Source organism: Anas platyrhynchos, chromosome 22 (genome assembly GCF_047663525.1).
Source record: "Anas platyrhynchos isolate ZD024472 breed Pekin duck chromosome 22, IASCAAS_PekinDuck_T2T, whole genome shotgun sequence".
NCBI lineage: Eukaryota > Metazoa > Chordata > Aves > Anseriformes > Anatidae > Anas > Anas platyrhynchos.
Window position 1 is genome coordinate 6,968,002 of NC_092608.1, and position 18,315 is coordinate 6,986,316.

An 18,315-nucleotide genomic window follows, 5' to 3' on the forward strand; every position below is an offset into this window, starting at 1 on the left:
GAAGATGGAAAAATGAAGAGAAAGCATTTTGGTGCCTCAGATATCAATTTTCCCCCTCCCATCCTATTCCTCTGTTTGCAGAAACAAAGTCATTAGGAATCAGGCAAATAAATACGTATCTATTTTCACACGAGAAAAATGTTCCGTTCTCCCCTTTTGCCACCGCTTGGAGCAGAGGCGTCTAACTGACAAGAGCAGATGGGCTTTGTTTGGTTAAATAAAAAAAAAGAAAAAAAAAAAAAAAAGAAACTTTAGTGGAAAAACCACCAGCTTTCCTGGGACACATAGGTTAAAAGTTTAGAGAGACGGAGCTGCATTTGACACTGAGCAAGGGAAAACGCCAACGCAGTCTCAGCAGAGCCAGTTTCTCCTGGAGAGAAATCTGGAACCCCCGTGCCCCTGGCAAAAAAGGACACGGATTTTAGCACGCGTTTGCCTCATCCTCCTAAAATCCTGCGTGCAATCTGTCACAAGGTTGTGGGGAGGCTTCTTTGGTGAGGAAGAAATAGGGTGCAAAGAGTAATCGTGACTCAAAATAGGGACAGAAATCATCTTCTGAAGGAGAAAAACTTTATTAGAGGGAATCACAGTCCTCTGGAGAGATGGGGCTGGAGGGGGAACTCAGAGGAGGCAGCATACGGGGGAACAGGGCAGAGACTACATGGAAAAAAAACTGGAGTGGAAAAGGAGTGGTAGGAGAAAAGGAAAGGAGAGGTAGAAAAGGGAGGTAGAGAAAACCGTGAGGAAAGGTTAAAAAAAAAAAAAACTTCTGTGGGGTGGCACCCAAGAGCAATAGAGGTTAAAGAATATTAGAAGAACATGTTCCTACACTAAGATAAGCCGGAGAAATGAATCCTTATCCGTCCAAAACCAACCCTTTAAAATTCGAGTGAGAGAAGGGTCTCCTTTCAGGGAAACGGGGAATCCTTAATGCTTCCTCCCTCAGCAACTGTAATGCCAGGATGTTCCCAATCTGCTTTGAGGGATGGAAAGATTAAGAATAATAAAAAAATTGCAATAAAATATGTGTGAACGAGGGGGTAATTGTGGACAAATGCAGCATTCAAATTCATTTTTCAGCTCTTTTACACACCATTTCAATCTTATTTTCTGCTTGTTAATGAGATCTTGTTGGTTGGGGTGGGCACGGCTGCCCAGTATCGCTTGGGTAATTGCACATAATTTTCTCTCTACTAGTGATTTGCATCAGATTTTTTTTTTCTAATTCTTTGCTATTTAAATCCCCTTCTCCCTTTCCCCCTCCCCCCCAAATCTCACCCTCTCCTCCCCCCTCTTTCTTCCCCTCCCCTTCTCCTGGCCCAGCAAGACTCATTTTGAATGCTTATTATAGGCACAGTGTCTCCAACAACAAAAAAAAAAAAAAAAAAAAGGGAACTAGACAGAAAGGATCCATGTCACTGAAGGAAGCAGTGCTGTCTCTCTGGAGCCAGACACCACGATGCCTGCTCCCATCTCGCCAGCTAACATCGTGTCCTTCCCAATTGCCAGTTTTCCCAAAAAGGCTGCAGCTGGCTCTTCTCACGCTTCTGCCAGGACCAGCGTGCTCCTGACAAGGATTCAGATGATCCCTAATCCCACTCCACTGGGGCCGAGGAAAACATTACCCTGGACAGTGGAAAGAACTGGAGCCCTGGGATGATGTCAGGAAATGTGAAACTGTGCTACGCTTGTGTAGACTAAGAATGTCCCCGAGTTTAGGACGTAAATTTGCAGGCAGAGCCTGACCTGTGCCTTTAAGGCTCCCTCCAGGAATGGTGATAAACCTGAAATTGTAAAACCTGATTCCAACCTTCAGTCTCCAGCCACAGCCACGTTAACTCTCCGTGCTGACTATCCTGCCATTACACTGGGAGTGAACTTGCTCAGAGAGCAAAAAAATCCACTGAAAGCCCCAGGAAAATTAAAGCAACAAATATGAGATGATGAACAAGTTTCTCTTGGCTCTTGGTGTTTCTGGAGGTGTCTTAATCTTCTGGTGATCCTGTGGGTTTGCTGAAAGAGTCGGTGCTCTCAGAAATAACATGGTATGAAAGCACAGGAAGCGCCTGACTCTTAACTATGCCTCAATATATTCTTCAGCTAGACAGTGGCCATTTGCAATAAACTAATTGTCTTCTGCTTTTCAACAGCCCCTTGCAAGACCCCAACATGCTACAGTGAAGAAGTGAATCAGACACATTTGAGATAACAGGCCAGGAGCTAAAAAGGAAGCAGAAATGTCAGGAGGGGAAGCAGTGCACAGGATCCTTCTAAAAATGTGAAGGCATTTTAAAAGGCAGAAGAGATGTACTAGAGAGGAAAGTAGCCCAGAATACAATATGACCCTACTTCTTTGTTGTTTGAAAAGCACCCAGGGAATTGCCCATCATCAGAAACAGCAGAGGCTCAGTCAAACGTGGCCCTCACTTTTCTCTTTGTGTTGACTTGTAAGGTACTAATCAATTTATTTCCTTCCACCTCAGCCCACACTGCGTACCCCTTTCCTGAAAGACCATCAGGCAAATGTTGATCTGAAGTTATACTGATTTTACCACTACAATGAGCCACTTGTCATAAACTTTACAGCAGCCACAGTGAGAGGCGAGTCCCAGCTAGCAAAGATCTGAACTTTTGGATGCAAAGTTTGTTTTGCTGTCAGTGTGAAGCAGGACCTGGCCAAGTATCTCTTGGTGCCTGGCCTTGCTCTAGTTGGATTTGACAGGTATTCTCAGATAAAAGGGAAACGACTCCTCTGTGGGAGGAAAACGAGTTGGAAATGTTTAAAAGGTATCCATGAAATCCCACCCATCTCCACACACGCTTGTTTTACAACCTACTCTGTTCCAGTGCTTTGAGAAATGGTGAGACCAAGGCTCCAGGGCCAGAAACCACCCACTGGATGACTGCTACCTCTGGTTCTCACCCTTTGTATTTAGCTTTGCTTCAGGCCCGTATCTCTTCACTAAATTTTGGCACAGGCATCAGCTAGCCAGGAGACAGCTCCCAGCCGCAGTCAGGCCAGCTGAATCCGTGACAGCTGCTGCTAACCCACGCGACCTCTGGGGAGAGATGGGGACCTCACTGCTGGATGCTCCGGCTCCCTGGTACTGAGCTGCTTTCTGCTAATCTGTGATTGCTGCAGCCGCTGAGTGCACCCCGGCAGATGCAAGGTGACTCATCTGGCTGCAGCTGGGCAGCCCGTGACATACACGTTCTCAAACAGGCTGCACTCAGAGCAAGATCTCTTTCCTACAAAGGCTGTCCCAGCACGAAGCAATCTGAAATAACTGCTCGGGTTACCCTGAGGTCTCTCACTAAGATCTGGGAAGGGGTAGGGAATAAAGGATCGTGCTGGGTAGCAGTTTAATTGTGTGGGACTCTCCTTTGCACAACCGAGACAGTGTTCTTAGGTGAAGTAAAACATCATCATGGGATGAAGCAGCTGAACTTCCAAGCTGACTTCTTGCCCCTTGGCAGTCTCAGCTCTGGAATAAAGGCACAACAGCCTCTAAACTGGGGCAACTAGATGTCACTTCCCAGGAGGGCTTTAGAGATCCAGGAGCAGAACTGGACGAGGCACAAAGCTGTGCATGCTGCAGGCTGGAAAACAAGCAAGAAACGTGGCCATTTCCCATGTGAAGTTTGGGTAGAACTTTCAGCAAGGTCTGCCCTTTCTGTCAGGAGGGGGAGGACCGAAGTGCACGCAGGGGGAGCGCACCGAGACTGCAGAGGCCGAACGTAATCCCCTTTTCTCTGTTGTGGGAATGGAAATGCCATGCTTCTCCTCTTGAATTTCAACTGCCAGCACCGAGCCTGTCTGGTGGATTCTGGCCGGGACACCCAATCCCAGGGTAACTGGATAGTGTGCTGAGCGGCAGCAAATGCTGGGAGCTCTTGACCTGGCAGGCACCCACCCCCTTGTCAAACTGCAAAGAAATCTCCCTCCTGCTGCTGCTGGAGGATGAAACCAGAGAACTGTCTGTTTGCAGCTCTCAGACAAATTGCCATCATTTGAAGTTCCCATTTTTTTCTACCTCCTGAACACTCTCCTTCCCTGTGGTTGATATTTACCCCTGCAGAGAGCAAACAGATACCACAGATACTTGCTCAGGAGAATGGGAGGGTTGAGGTGCTAGGGGCTTTACCTGTAATGCTGTGAAACAGCTGAATCATATTGAGACCTCGCAACACTTACACACCCCCCACTATATGGATGAGGATACTTCTGTATTTCTCGCATCCCTCCACTAGGAACAGCAGAGGGCTTAGAAAGGCAGGAAGTTGGCAAGATCAGTAAATATAAAGCACTCATAAAATAACCTGGGTTAGCCTTTTCATGCACAAAAGGAATAGAAGAATTTATATGCTGATATCTTGGACCTCGCATGATTAGAAGCATTAGGGAAATAGGAATCTCCCCTTCTTGGGGGTGCAAAGCTCTCTTTTCTTCAGGACTTCAAGATAATGTATCCTCTCTTTCCCATACAAAGGGCTTATTGGCTCAGGACTCTATCTTCCCCTACTCTGAGCCTGGGGGCAGGGTAATTTGGGATAGGGATAAGCACAGAAAAAGCATCGGTCTGGTCATTTTAATGAGTCTCTGACTTAGCAAGCAGGACTAGTAAGTAGATGATGAACCTACAGAAATGGAAATTGCATGATGGACTAGTGTTTGTGCAGCTTATCACGTGCATCTCATCCTTAACTTATTCTTCAGTTCTAAATTGCACTTGTGAAAATCTGAATTAGTCATGTGCCCTGGCCTATCTAACCTGCAGCCTGCCTTTGAATTCCATACCATATGCTCATCTCCCAAGCCTAGTGCTGTTAGAAATCCCTTGTCATAAAGATGTCTCCCTATTTCCCCCACAAATTACACTGTTTGAAGCAATATTCAGTCCCGTGCCAGTCACACTTTACATTTTCTATCTCATGACCATTCAAAGCTAGAAGTGGGATTTTTATACCATTTCAGAGAAGCTGCAAAATTTCCCTCTTTCCATTGACACTCAATGTTTGTTTTCACACTTGAGAGATCACAAGATATTGGACCTTAAAATCTATATACCTCTGTGATGTCCCCATTTATTGGACTCCTCTCTAAACAGTTGTAGCCTTTTCATTTCAGATACCTACCTCATTTCTCCTGTAGTTTCAAATTATTTTGTACTTCCTGTCTTAAATAGTGTTACTGGCCACTCTGAAACAACTGCTACAGGGCACTTCATATGTCTCCATATTTCACAAGTGACCGAGAACAAAAGCAAAACATGTTTGGTACCCTTCCAGGACTGCAGACAACACAAGAACACAAGTCCTTGCTGTTATTTTTTTAGTGTGCTTTGTTGCACTTAAAAGGAAATGTGTATTTAGAATATAGATTACATCAAGTAAACCAAAGAGAAGATTAAAGGCTCTATCTAATGAGGTGACAAAATATTAGAATTCTTATTCCAGGATGGTGATAGAGAGCAGATCTAACGTGGGCTGTATTCTCAGCTGGTGCAAACCCCGACATCTCCATTGACATCAGCAGAGCTCACCAACTGAGAACATAAGTCTGCTCCCATTACATACACATAGCACGAGCTCTGCTCTCTGTACTCTCCAGACTTGCTGATGATGGAAGACTTAACCTCTCTACGCTGCTGAGGCTCATTTCTCTGTCATGTGCAGCACTGAAAAGCTGTGCATGCAACTGGCAGCAACCTGATAAAACCTGGGGACAGGGCCCTTCAGAAGGCAGCTGGGCCAAGCCTTGGTGCTCTATTCTGAGCTCAGGCAGGGATTTCAAAATCAAGGGTGTGATATATGGGGAGGCCGTAGATGTTGCCTGATATCCTTAAAACACACACACACTCCATTTTTTACACCAGCAGATGCATGTGAAATGTATCTTTCCTCCTTTAAAGCTTACCTACATCTCTTATTCTGATCTTGTGGAAAGCATTTAGCAGAACTGATTACATGACAAAACATTTCTCAGAACTAAATCCCTGATCTACAAATCCTTATGTTCTCAGGAAAGTCAGATCCATGGCGTTTTCACAACTAGTGGCTTTCCAAGTTTCAGCCAGACTTGGACAAGCTGGCTCCAACTAATCTCTAGATCAGTGGTCCACAAACCATGGCCTACTTCTAAAGAGTCTGCAAAAGGTAACTGAGAAAATCAAGCTTGCTGCCATTAGGCTAAAATCGACAAATGAAGGGCACACACCTGCACTGGAATTTTTCTGGAGTGCTGAGAAGACAAACACCAATGCTCTACGTCCTGCTGTTTGCAATTACAGTCTGCTATCCTGAATAAAGGAACTAACAGGATACAAATGCTCTGGCAGCGTAGTGCTGAGCTCAGGATAGATACTGCCGATAAACAAATTAACTAATTGTTTTAACGAGGCTGCCTCCAAGAATTCCTGACAATAATAATAACTCCCTTGTTTACCATAATTCATTGTGATAGCCTGAAGTCTGCCCTGCTCTCAGAGGATCTGGACCAGCCAAATACTGTCAGCCAAATAAAGAGAATGGAAGCAGGTCACATACCTGTGGAGAGAGGCCATTGCTAACAGGATTCATGTGGTTGGCAGGAGCTGCAGCATTCATGAAGCTGTCTGAGTAGCTGGAGAAGCTGTGTCGGGCCCCGTAGGCAGAGCCGGTGTCGGCAGCAGCGGCTGCGGCAAGCCCTCCCTGGTGCATGGTGGATGGCGGCAGGGGCTGGGGTCTGTGCACAGTGCTTCCCCCATCTGCGGAGAGATTGTTCAAAGGTCAACCAACAGTCGTGGGGTGGTACGGCTGGTGCTGCGCAAAGCATGGACTGGCAGTTTGGCTGTCCTGATCTCAGCTTCTGTGTCCTACCATCAAGGTGCTCCAGGTGAACACAAACATGACACATGACAGCACAAAATGTGCAAACCTGGGATGAAACGCCTGAATTTTCTCTTATTTTTCCTCCAGACCAAGGGTGCAAATTCCTTTGTAAAGGCCAAGGCCAAAGCCGGCTAGAATTAGCAATACTCCTAGCAAAACCACAAAGGAAAAGGAAGGGAACCACAAAGGGAAGCCTCTACCATGCTCACTTCGGACTGATGTGCTCTTCATTTCAAATCTGAGCAGGACAACAGTCATGAGACACACTGGTGTAGCAGAAAGGTCCATGAGACAGTGGGCAGGCCAGATCTGCCTGCTCTCCAGAGGAGAAAGCGGAGTCTCCAATGACTTGAGGCAAAAGCTGGCCTCCCCAGCTAAAGGAAAACCACCTACCTGTTACAAGAATCTAAGAGAAACGTCACGAATCAGAAAAGGAGGTGCCAATGGGACGAGTTATGGAGAGCAGGAGTGCAGGTGAAGGGGTGCTCACCTTGGGAAATGGTGGTGGTTGGGTAGGTGGAGTCCGGCAGTTGGTACGGGGGCAGCGTTGGCATTCCTGTGGGTGGGAAGCCCCCCGGCAGCAGGTGGTTGAAAGCCGCGAGTTGGTTCGCTCCTGCCTGTTTGCGCCATCTCGCTCTTCGGTTGCTGAACCACACCTGAGACAGGGACAGGAAAAAGTACGTGTGACTCTCAGAGCAGCTGTCCTATCACACCTAGACTGGGTTACAGCATCCTGAGTTACAGCACTGGCCAAAAACAGGTTCAAATTCAAATTGCTGCCTGATATTGACTTTGAGAATGTTGGTCTCTGTTCCTTAGTTTCCTTTCTTTCAAGTGACAGCACTACTACTGCTCTGTTTCCTGGGTGAAGACACATGCATTTAAAATTGTGAAAGATACTGTTAAGAGCATGGGAGGGTGCTATCAGCAGTAGGGTGAGACGAAGAGGAAAAATTTAGCTTGTGTATTCTGAGACAGTCCATACCAAATAGATGCATTGCTACCACCTGGCCATTCTGCCTTGTTATCTGACAACTATGTGAATTATGCTGAAGGATTATGTACCATAATAGCAACACGGCTGCACTGTTAGGAGGGATAAATAGACAGATTAGCATCATGGTTTCTATGTTAGACAAGCTAAATAGATAGAACCAGACCGGAGGGAATACAAGGTTTTCTTAGCTTCTCTGTACTGCAGCAAATCACTGTTGTCTGTATGCTAAGACATGCTCTCCTTGCAAGAGGCACTGCAGTGTGCACTAGCATTGTACTGCAGCCAATTTAAATCTCCATGCATTAAAATAAACTCGGTATTAATGCATGTGCAAAGCCAAGCTCATGTTTCCTACAGTGCTACTTTACCTGTAAGACGCTAGGAGAGATTTTTCTAAATGCATTTGTCTGCCCTGATGTGTTTTATCATGAGCAATCTCCCTTCTGGATAGCGGAAAGGGCTTCTCAAGCTGTCTCTTGGGCTTGGTTTACTTTATTTAATCAGAGAGGCTCTCAGGACCGATCTCTGTTTGGGGTTCAGAAGTATGCGGATAAGCTTTCAAGCCAGATGAGAATGCAGCTGCTGGACTTTGTGAGGCCTAAAGGGCTAGGAAACATGATTAAATTTCACAGCAACAAGAAAAAATGGAGCAAAAATCAAGAGCGTAAGACATTCGGAGAAAAAAAAAACCTCCGTCAGGCTTCCAAGCTGCTCAACGTCAGATCAGAAGCTGGGGTTACAAGGGTTTGAGGCACTGCAATCCAAACTGTCCCCACATCTTGTGAACCAAAACAAAACTCTCTTCCCTAAACATAACGGAATCTGAGTCCAATGCTCCGACATGATCCAAATCTCAAAGTGGGAGTCTTGCTCTGGCCTTTAAATTGAGTCTCTCTGTAAATGCTCACTTCTTAGCTTGCCTTTTTCTTATTGGCACCTGTGGGTGTGTATATTCACTCAACAAGGCAACCTGTTTTCATTTAGAGATTCTCATTTAATGGAGTGTTGGCTCCAAGTCCACACACACTGCAGTGCTGCTGCAAAAACAAGCATATGACGAGCTTTATGCACAAATTCCTTTGAGGTTCTCTAGATCACGGTCTATTATTGCTCTTTGGACATGTTACTCATCTAACAGTTTGATTCAGACCCGCTAATGACAGCTGAGTGTGACCTGCTGGCGATGGCCTTGTCCCGGTCAGTCCTTCAGTTCTTGCTGTTATTTACATCCATGCACAATGAAAACAAACAAACAAAGAAAAAAAGCCCAGTTTTTGAGGAGCTCATCTAAATTAACCTCCCTGAAATGTATACAGTGCTGATGTCAGGTCCTTGGCACCCAATGTGCCTCTTTACAGACCTGTTCCTACTGCACTGCGCTACTGAAGCAGCGTAACCTCTTAGCACCTTCCAAAAGCCTGACAGAAATAGGTCAGCTTACATCCGATCTGCATTGATCAACAGAGTCCATGCAGGTCAGAATCTCTGTGCTCATTTTTGGCACCAGAAGTCGCTAGCAAAATCTAGGACAGAGTTAGGGAGAGAAAAATGAATGAACATCAAGGTCTGTAGCACTTTATAACATTTTTACACAGCCCAACACATGGCACAATTTCTAGGAGCTGTGGGCAACACAAATAAATAACCTTTCCTTTGCCCTGCTCATAAAAAGTGGATGGTCCTGTCCTTTTCTCACACGTGCAGGAATTTGTTAACTCATGCACATTAAGGGTACACTACGTGTCTCCTCCTCTCATATCATTTGCTTTCACTTGCACAGTTAAGGACATAAAAACTTGCCAAATATTTCTATTAACTAGAACACCAGGAGATATATATATACCTCCTCTCTTCATAGAAAAGGGCCTAGCCCGTGTCTGGAAGAGCTCCCACTCCAACAAAGATCTCAGTGCTGAGGACAGCATAAAAAATTCAAATAACCAAGGACCTACGAATCCAGGAGTTGGGAGGGAAAGAGAAGATGAAGTCCAAGAAAGTAAAAGCCATTCTGGTGATTTCTGGCTCTTTCCCAACATCAGAAAGGGTGGGAAAGTTCCTTTTTATAACCAAGAGCCAGATGTTGGCAAATCCACTGGGGATTAGAAGTTCAGAAGAAACATGTGGAGTGAGAAGGTCTAGTGTAGGACTGGGTTCTCCAACACCATCTCCACGCGTACTCTGGTTTCCCTGTGGTGGTTTGTCAGTCGGCTCGGCTAACATATGATCAAAACACAACTTTGGAGAGATTTGCACTGTATTACATTACACCACATGAGGTTCGTGCTGCCCATGCACCAACACACGTATCTGCATAGAGTTAAAATTCACACCTGTGTGTATAACACCTCCCATCTTGCTTCTCCACATCCACGTGAGGGTGCAGAGCTGCTATTTTATTTTATTTTATTTTATTTTATTTTATTTTATTTTATTTTATTTTATTTTATTTTATTTTATATTTCATTTCATTTTTAAGGGAGATAAAAGGATACATTGGATCCTTTTACAACCATGTTGTATTGACCAGAAAGGCCTCTGCAGGGGCCATTCTTGGGGTGCCCTCCAAACTTCAGTCTGCAACACATAAGGGTATGGGAAGAAAGGAGGGAATGATATTTTGCATGGCATTGGACTACAACCAGAGAAAAAGTCAGTTCCTAATTATACTATGGGATCCTTGTATGACTTCAGGGAAGCTTTGCTTTTCCAGTTTGAAGTCAGTGGAAATATTACTTCATTCAATAAATTTTGGTCCTTACACAGTCTCCATGCATCAGGTTACAACTTCTACAGTGAGGATAAAACCCACGTTTTCACACATTTTAATTTATTTCAAGAATCAACCACCTGAGTCGGAGGCTCTCATTAACTGCCGGTATGCACCACACCCAGCACAGTGAGATCTGTGTCTCAGCTGGAGCATCGCAGCAAAAGGAATAATAAACAATAACGATAGTAAATACATTTGCAACCAAATGTGATTCACAACTACATGCTGCAGTGCACTGCTTCCTAACGGAGCCTGGCTGGAGAACGCAGCCCCAGATACACTGAAACCTTCCACAAAGAAATTGATAGGATTTATCTTCCCGTGCAGAGGAAGGGGCATTTCATGGCCCAAACAGGTTGATTCTGCCCCTTACTTATAACCCACAGAAAAAAAAAAAGCAGATACATTCCAGCTAATGACGTTAGCAATTCTTTCCCTTCCCCCGCCTTAAAGGTGGCTCAGGCCTTTATGCTTATAAATCACTTTATTGGTAGTTAAAATATAGAGGCTAAAGCATCTAACTGTAATGCGAGGCGCACTTCAAAGGGAACCTGCTTTCATTTCACAACAGTTAAGGTTTTATCAGCCACTAAAGATTCCCCCTGCCAGAGGATACTGTTACACCATGTTAAGCCCAGGGTGAAGGCTACGTCTGCTAAACCCAGACTGGTGGGAAGAAGATGGGAAGGGGAAGAAGTTTTGAAGCTGCTGGTCTGCCTGTGGAGATGTTGTTTGAGAGGCTGCTGGGGCAGAATTGCACAATTACGGTTGTATGCTGGGACCAGGGCAGCCAGCACTTGCAAAAAGGGCTGTGTGAAGAACCCAAGAGCAGAAAAACTGGCACTGCAGAAACCTGCTGCTTCTTAACAAGACAAGTTCTTCGCAATCATTTCTCTGTGCATAGCAAAGAGACCTCGTGCTGTTTAAATATGCTGCTTGCCAAAGGTATGGCACTACATGTATAATACAGGTCATTGAAGGCAACCGTTCATACCTGCTAGAGATATCTGGGGCTTTTGTCCCCATTAATTGGCTTCCAAAAAATGCATTATATAGACAGGAGATGTGTTACATGCACTGCTCAGCTCTGCTGAGGGCAAGTGCACAGATACAGAAGTGCCTGCATGGAAAACAACTTAAAAGATTACATCCTAGCAGGTTCTTCGTGTTCCAGCCGTGCCCAGGGCCCAGACACACTGCAGAACATCACTCAGTCATACCTGCAGCATCCCCTTCCCAGACAGGAGAGGGAGGCACGGAAAGACTACGAAACCTCTTCAATTCATCATCTGCCTTGCAGAACCAGCTGAAGAGCACATCCTCCCAGTCAGAGTGGGTTTGGGGCAAAGGTTAGCACTGGTTCTTATTTAACACGAACACTTGCACCCAACCCTGCCAAGGGCTGGCCCGAGATGTCCCAGCCACTTGTTCTCAACCAGCAGAACAGTGGAGAAGGGCTGCAGAGACAGCTGCCTGCCAGGATGGGGCTGGACTGAATTATCCCTGCAGCCGCTGAGATATGGGTCAGCTCCCACAATTTGTCAGACAAGGAGAGGAAAGGAAGGTCAAAAAGAGCCTCCTGTGGGAAAGAAAGCCTGTTGTGTTCCTGCTCAGCCTAATCAGGTCTTGATGTTGGAGAAAGATGGATGGGATAAATGAGCTCATAAATGGAAACAGGGATGGAAAAGCCAAGCCGTGCCCTTGCTCTCCAGCAGCATGGAAGGGATGCAACATGTGTTTGCTTTCACAGGCCCAAGAGGCTGCAGAAACCAGGTGGAAAAGAATCATCCATCCCAAGCAAGCACACAAACTCCACCAGAATCTGATGAGGTCCCTCTCCAGGTTGCATGGGGGAGGCTGTGCCGGGTCAGGTTCTCCCCGGCAGCAGGGCAGGTCCCTGCAGTGCCTCCTCACCTTCTCCACACTATCATAAATGCTGCAGACCCTGGGCTTTCCAGGCGGCTGATGCAGTAGGCTTTCAGAGAGAGGAGCTCTAGCAGCAGCACTGATGGGAGACCCAAGGTAGTTACAGCTGCATCCTAATTTCTTCCCAGGCTGGAAGGGCCAAGACATTACAGTGAGATGGGGTCCTGCAAGGCCCTACAGCAGTTTAGTGATGCCAGGTGCTAAGGGGTGCAAAAAAACAGACATCAGGGACATACGAACATCATCAAGGCTATTGAGATAATTCTTTACAAAACAAGAAAAAAAGCCCCTAGCAGTGCACCGATTTTAGGCACGCAGATTTTATCTGTGCGTGTAAGGATACAGCAGTATCTGGTGACACTTTGGCTCAGTGCCCAAAACACTGAGCCTCTGTCACTTGTGGGTGATACGGTTAAGATAAATATTAAACAAGGTTAGTGGAGCAGAACAAATGATTCTTCACAAATGAGATTATCCAATGAATTTAGCCTATATTTCTCCTGGCATATCCCTGTTCCTGAAGGTGTTAGCTATTTATAACATTCTTCTGAAGAGTTTGAACAGTTTCTGGTAAATGCTTTTTTTTTTTTTTTTCTTTTTTTTTTTTTTCAAACTGCTTTTTATTAAACAAACCATTGTTGGCAGTGAAATATTTCATTACGGCACAAGTTACTTTACTCTTGCAATATTATGTATAGCCTTTGAGTAGCTATCCATGAATTAGTTGTGACACAAACGCTTCCTCAACCAAAAAGCCATCTCTACCTTTAAATGATCATCACAGTACGAACACCTTGTAACTGCTGATAGATTGCATCCTCCAGACATGGAAACAGGAGGCAGAAAAAATGGAGCAGGTCCGTCTGTCCACTTCTGTGCTGAGACATCCTGTCTAAGCCCACATTTGAACTCATGGCTTCACATCTCCAAACCCAACGCTGACCACTTCACCTGGCACACACACGGCAGCAGCTCTGCTAGCATCAGAGCTTCAGCGCAGGGCAGATGAACAAAGCGTGCGAGAACCATTTTGGTCCACCTTTGTTGAACTGGAAATTTTGGGATAAAGGTTCTCCTCATAAAACCTCTCGGAGGCCCTGTTTGTTTTTAATACAATGGGACAGACACTCTGCTGCTATAAATCAGTGCAACTTCACTGACTTCCATTTAGACCAGCTGAGTGTGCAGTGTTACACACAACGGTTTCATCCAAGGCACTGGGACCTAGTTCATTGCTTTGGCCTCTGGGCCCTCTTGCCTTTGTAAGAAAAGTAAATTGTTCCCACATTGTTTAGGCGATCCCCTTTTCAGCTTGTGACCGTGAGGGTGGCAGTTCTGCTCCTTGGTCCAAAGCAGACCAAGAAAAGCAGAGTAGGACAAACAAGCAAAACCCAGAACTGACCTGTCTGAATCTCAACACTAAAATTTGTGATTTTTCCTGAAAACCACTTTTTACTGTATCAAATGGATTCCTCCATCTGCAGAAGCCAGCAAGCTCAAAGGAGCACTATCTGACATAAAGTACCCCAATTGTTTCCTACATTTTCCCTGCCCCACATGTACAAACCAAGCTGGTCTTGTCAAATTATACAGCAAGTCCTGAAGTTTGTATTCATTCCAGTTGATTTCAAGCAATGTTTTGCTAGAAGGACTACGGGATTAAGTTTATCATCTTCATCTTCAGTAAATTTCATACTTAATGAAATAATGCTGACTCTCTCCAGCAAGATGCCCTTAAGGCTGATGCAGCTGGGACTTTGTCCTCCATGAATGGGACATTTCTATTTCCAAGGGTGCTGGTTACTGTAATTCTCCTACAAATATCAAAAGTGCTGATGCTTTTCTAAGTCCATAGATGTGGGCAAAGGATGTGCTCGCAATTTCAAGAGATCACCTCTGGCTTTAGGAAAATTTAGGTCAAAAAGGACTTGCCGCTGCAGTTTGGATATCTGAAAATTTACCTTACATTTTGTTTTAATTTATTTTTTTCTGTCACAAGCAGATGGATCAAGGGCTTATTTGGAGGATATTAGCTGGGGCAAGTGTGTCGTTGGTTACTCTGCAATCCAATTGCATTTCTGTTTATAATTCAGGCTGGAGGGATGTGAAAGAACAGCAGCAACACTGTGAGACATCCAGCACCGATTCCCTAAGCGAATGAAAACTTACAAGATGCGTTGTACGAGGCTGGTTACCAACCTCTCCCTCTCATCACCTGCATCCTTCTGTAGCAGGATCTCCCTTAGCCGCCTCCAGGGAAGCATCCAGACCCCACTGCCATCTCAGCAGCACTCAGCCCTTGCTGGCTTTACCTTGCGGAGCTGCTTCCTCTCAGCTGCCTGGAACAGCGCACTGCCCTCACCCTGACCTCCCTCGGGAGCTGGATGCCGCTTGGCACCGCGCCGCGGGTCTCTCGCCGTGCCTGGCCACACGCACCGGCAGCACTGCTGCGGTTCTCACGGGCCAGCCACCGCAGTGCCAGGGGCTGTTCTCGCCGCAGGCCGTCTATCTGGGCGCTCTGGGGCGCGAGAGTTGCGGTTGGCCCCGTGCCGTGGAAAAGGAGAGTGCCAAGCCAGGCTCTGCCAACGAGAGCTCCAGCTCCCAGCTCCTCCGCACGGCCTCTCGGTGCCCCAGCTGCTGCCAAAAACACGGGGCAGCTGTTGTGTCATAACCTCATCGCAGCTCTCTTCACAAGAAATGTAAACGAGTCGGACCCTCAGGAAGAAAGAAAACATTCCCAGCCGACCTTTAAGGGAGGGGGACTGCCTCAGAAGGGCCAGTTTGGACGCTTCTCAAAGAGTTTGGGAATCCAAACACCAGGCAAACAGCGTTAGGCTCCAGCAGCTTTTCATGACTCCAGCTTATGCTCAGAGCTAGGGGAAGCCTGGCTGTCACCGCACCATCCTTCCACATGACGCCTTCGTAAAGCACCATCTCAAGGGCATCCTGACCGCAGGGACAGCTGGTGAAAGCACCGGGGTCCCCACTAGCACAGAGCAGAGAGAGAGCCGAGAAGTTCCCACGAAATCTGTGTATTTTCTGCATAGACGGCAGAGAGCTGCTGGGAAACGGGGGAATGGTGGTTTGAGCTCCTTCACACTGAGAACAGAATTGCTTTGTGAAAAAAGATTCAAGCAAAATGGAATGGCATTTCTTTTCTGGTGCTCCATTCGGCATGTCTGAGCCGCTGCAGCGTGATCTAGAATATGGCTGTTTACTACAGTTTGAAACTGTGTCATAAAATACATATTATGTGAGTAGCCTAGAAATGCACCGAGATTTCAGAGACAGAATTGCTCTGAGCCTTTTTATTAAATGAAACATCCATTTTCTCCCAGGCAGAAATCACAATGGTATCCATCATAAAAATGATCAATAAAGCATTGGGTTGCGACTCCTGCTCTCCAGTTTAATTTTGTTATTGAAATAACGGTTTCTCAGTGCATGGAATTTCCTGGGAATTAATAACAGAGATCAGCATCACAAGGCACCCACCCCTTCTCACTTTTGATTTAATTCCAGAAAGTGCCCACTGCCTGGACTATAGGAACTAGAATTAACGTACTCGCTTGCAGTATGCATGCTTGTACCCAGCTGCCTATGGTAGGACCATCTGAATCACACTGAGAAGCTGCCATCTATTTTTTTGGGAACAATTTTGGTGGGTTTCTAGGAAAGCATTTTGAGATAATATTTTGGAGCCTGTCATGTCTGAGTCATTACAGCAGTAGGGTGAAGGGAGAGGGGCTGTTTGGGTGGGAACCTATGCACTGAGGTCTATTTGTGAAAAACATTTCCAGCATACACATTTCCAAACGACTTGGGATTGTGGGGCCAGTCTGGGGACAATTTGGGCATGCGTTCTCCTTTGTTTTACCTGATATTCTTTTTGATGATAGCGTTCAAAGATCAAATTGAAAAAAGTACTGATGTTTATTTGTGACTAGCCTTCAAATTACAACACATTTGGCCAAACAGATCCACAAATGGGATCATCTAAGAGAAGGATTAGGTTCAACTCGCTAGCCCTATGACTGATGTACCTGGTGTCTCTTCTGACACTGACACCGGTGCTGCCTCGAGAAGTCATTTCCACACTTAAATACGAATTTCTGACAAAACTATTTTCCTACTGAAAAATGCTATACTGACAAAGCTGAAACCATTTGTGAGAAATGGGTTGTTCTGAAAAATGTCCATTCTCTAGAAATACCAGTGAGAAGAGGTTCAAAATTATCAGAGAATCCCATTAAGGTTGTTTTTTCTATATAAGAACTTTAACGCTGTCAGTTATGTAGTTGCAAAAAAAAACCAGTATAAAAACCCAGAATACACTGCAGATCAAAATCAAAGCTTCCATTAAATTCACTAAGTGAAATGCTTAGCTGTTAGACTTAATTTTAAAATCCATGAACACTTGGATTCAGCAACTTGTTTTCTGGAAGTGATGAAATGGGACCATGCAGATGGGCAGGAATTTGTTCAGGACTGGACAATTTGTGTGGCCACATGAGTCAAGACATTGCCCTGCACAAAAACAAGTCAGTGGGAATTTCCACTGGTGGCCTCACTCAGCACAGATCTGGCACCATAATCCTGGTTGTGCGGAAATCCATGGCAGTCTGCGCTGTGTTTGGGATTAACCTTTTAATGTCTCACACCGTATGGCGTGTTGAAGCCTGAACACTGGAATCCTGCATCTAACCCACACAGACACTGCCGTGACCCTGCTAAAATATTGCTCACCCTCCCGTGATCTTCCTAGCAGATGAGAAATGTGAGCTTGGAAGTGCTCCCCCTCCACCTCTTCTTGTTGTTCAGCTTGTGGATTTTATTAGCTGTCAACGTGTCAAACTTCCACTTAGCTAGACAGCTGCAGGACTGGCCGGGCTCTAAGGCCTGCCAATAAAGTTTAACAGAGCTATCAGCTTTTCATGTGGAGGAGATTACAGTACGTGAACACTCAGGTATCAGAGGGAATGAATGAGACCTAGGCAGGTTCATCTTTCATGTGGTAAAGCAGAGAGCTGAGCAGGAGAAAGAAGCAAGGAGAATGTATGCACAGGCTTTCTTGTTTTTGGTCTTGTTTTTGGAACAGTGATTAGCTCAATGGGATTGCAGTGCAGGGGTGGTGTTAATACACGACACAGTCAGAAAGCTGGGTAGCAACATCTGAGCTCTGCTTCAGAGATGGGTTTGATCAAGGGACATGGCTGCACAGCAGACAGAAGGCACAGGTCCAGAAGATGGATGAGGAATGAACAAGCACCAAGGAGCAGTAAGGGCTACTCTCAAGTCTCTTTTGTGACCACGGGTCACCAAATACTTTTCATACGTCCACCTCCCATATTATATGCTAATGTAATAAGTTTCTGCAGACAAAGTCTGTCTCTGGGTAGATGTTAGCATGGCCCTTAACACCCAGAAACCCTGGTCTCAGCCAGACCTACTGTTATTGCAGCTATCTTTAACCCAAAAGTGCACCTTTTGGCCTTAGAAACTCTTCTGAGACAGGAATACGACTATAATGTGGTAGAAGATATCCTGCGGGATGGTGCATGTGAGTGCGTTTGTGTGTGTGTGTGTGTGTGTGTGTGTGTGGCTTTTTCCTCCCCCCCACAAAAACTTGATTGACTAATGTTTGTAGGTCCCGAGAGCCAGTAAAAGATCTGCTCTGATATCCAGAAAATTTTACAAGGGGCGGCAGGCTTAAAAGTGGTGGGAAGAAGCTGAGCCTGCCAGGATGTCAGAA

The 18,315-nt window shown here is 45.6% G+C and overlaps 1 protein-coding gene across 9 annotated transcripts in view; it reads right to left on the reverse strand.

Moving 5' to 3' along the window:
- Positions 1-18,315, reverse strand: part of PAX7 (paired box 7) — a 102,859-nt gene that overhangs the window by 33,791 nt on the left and 50,753 nt on the right. For all 9 annotated transcript variants that reach the window (XM_072026708.1, XM_072026710.1, XM_072026706.1 and 6 more), the window contains 2 exon segments: positions 7,361-7,526; positions 6,547-6,746 (listed from right to left, as the gene is read on the reverse strand). In XM_072026708.1, the coding sequence (XP_071882809.1) occupies positions 6,547-6,746; positions 7,361-7,526 (366 nt within the window).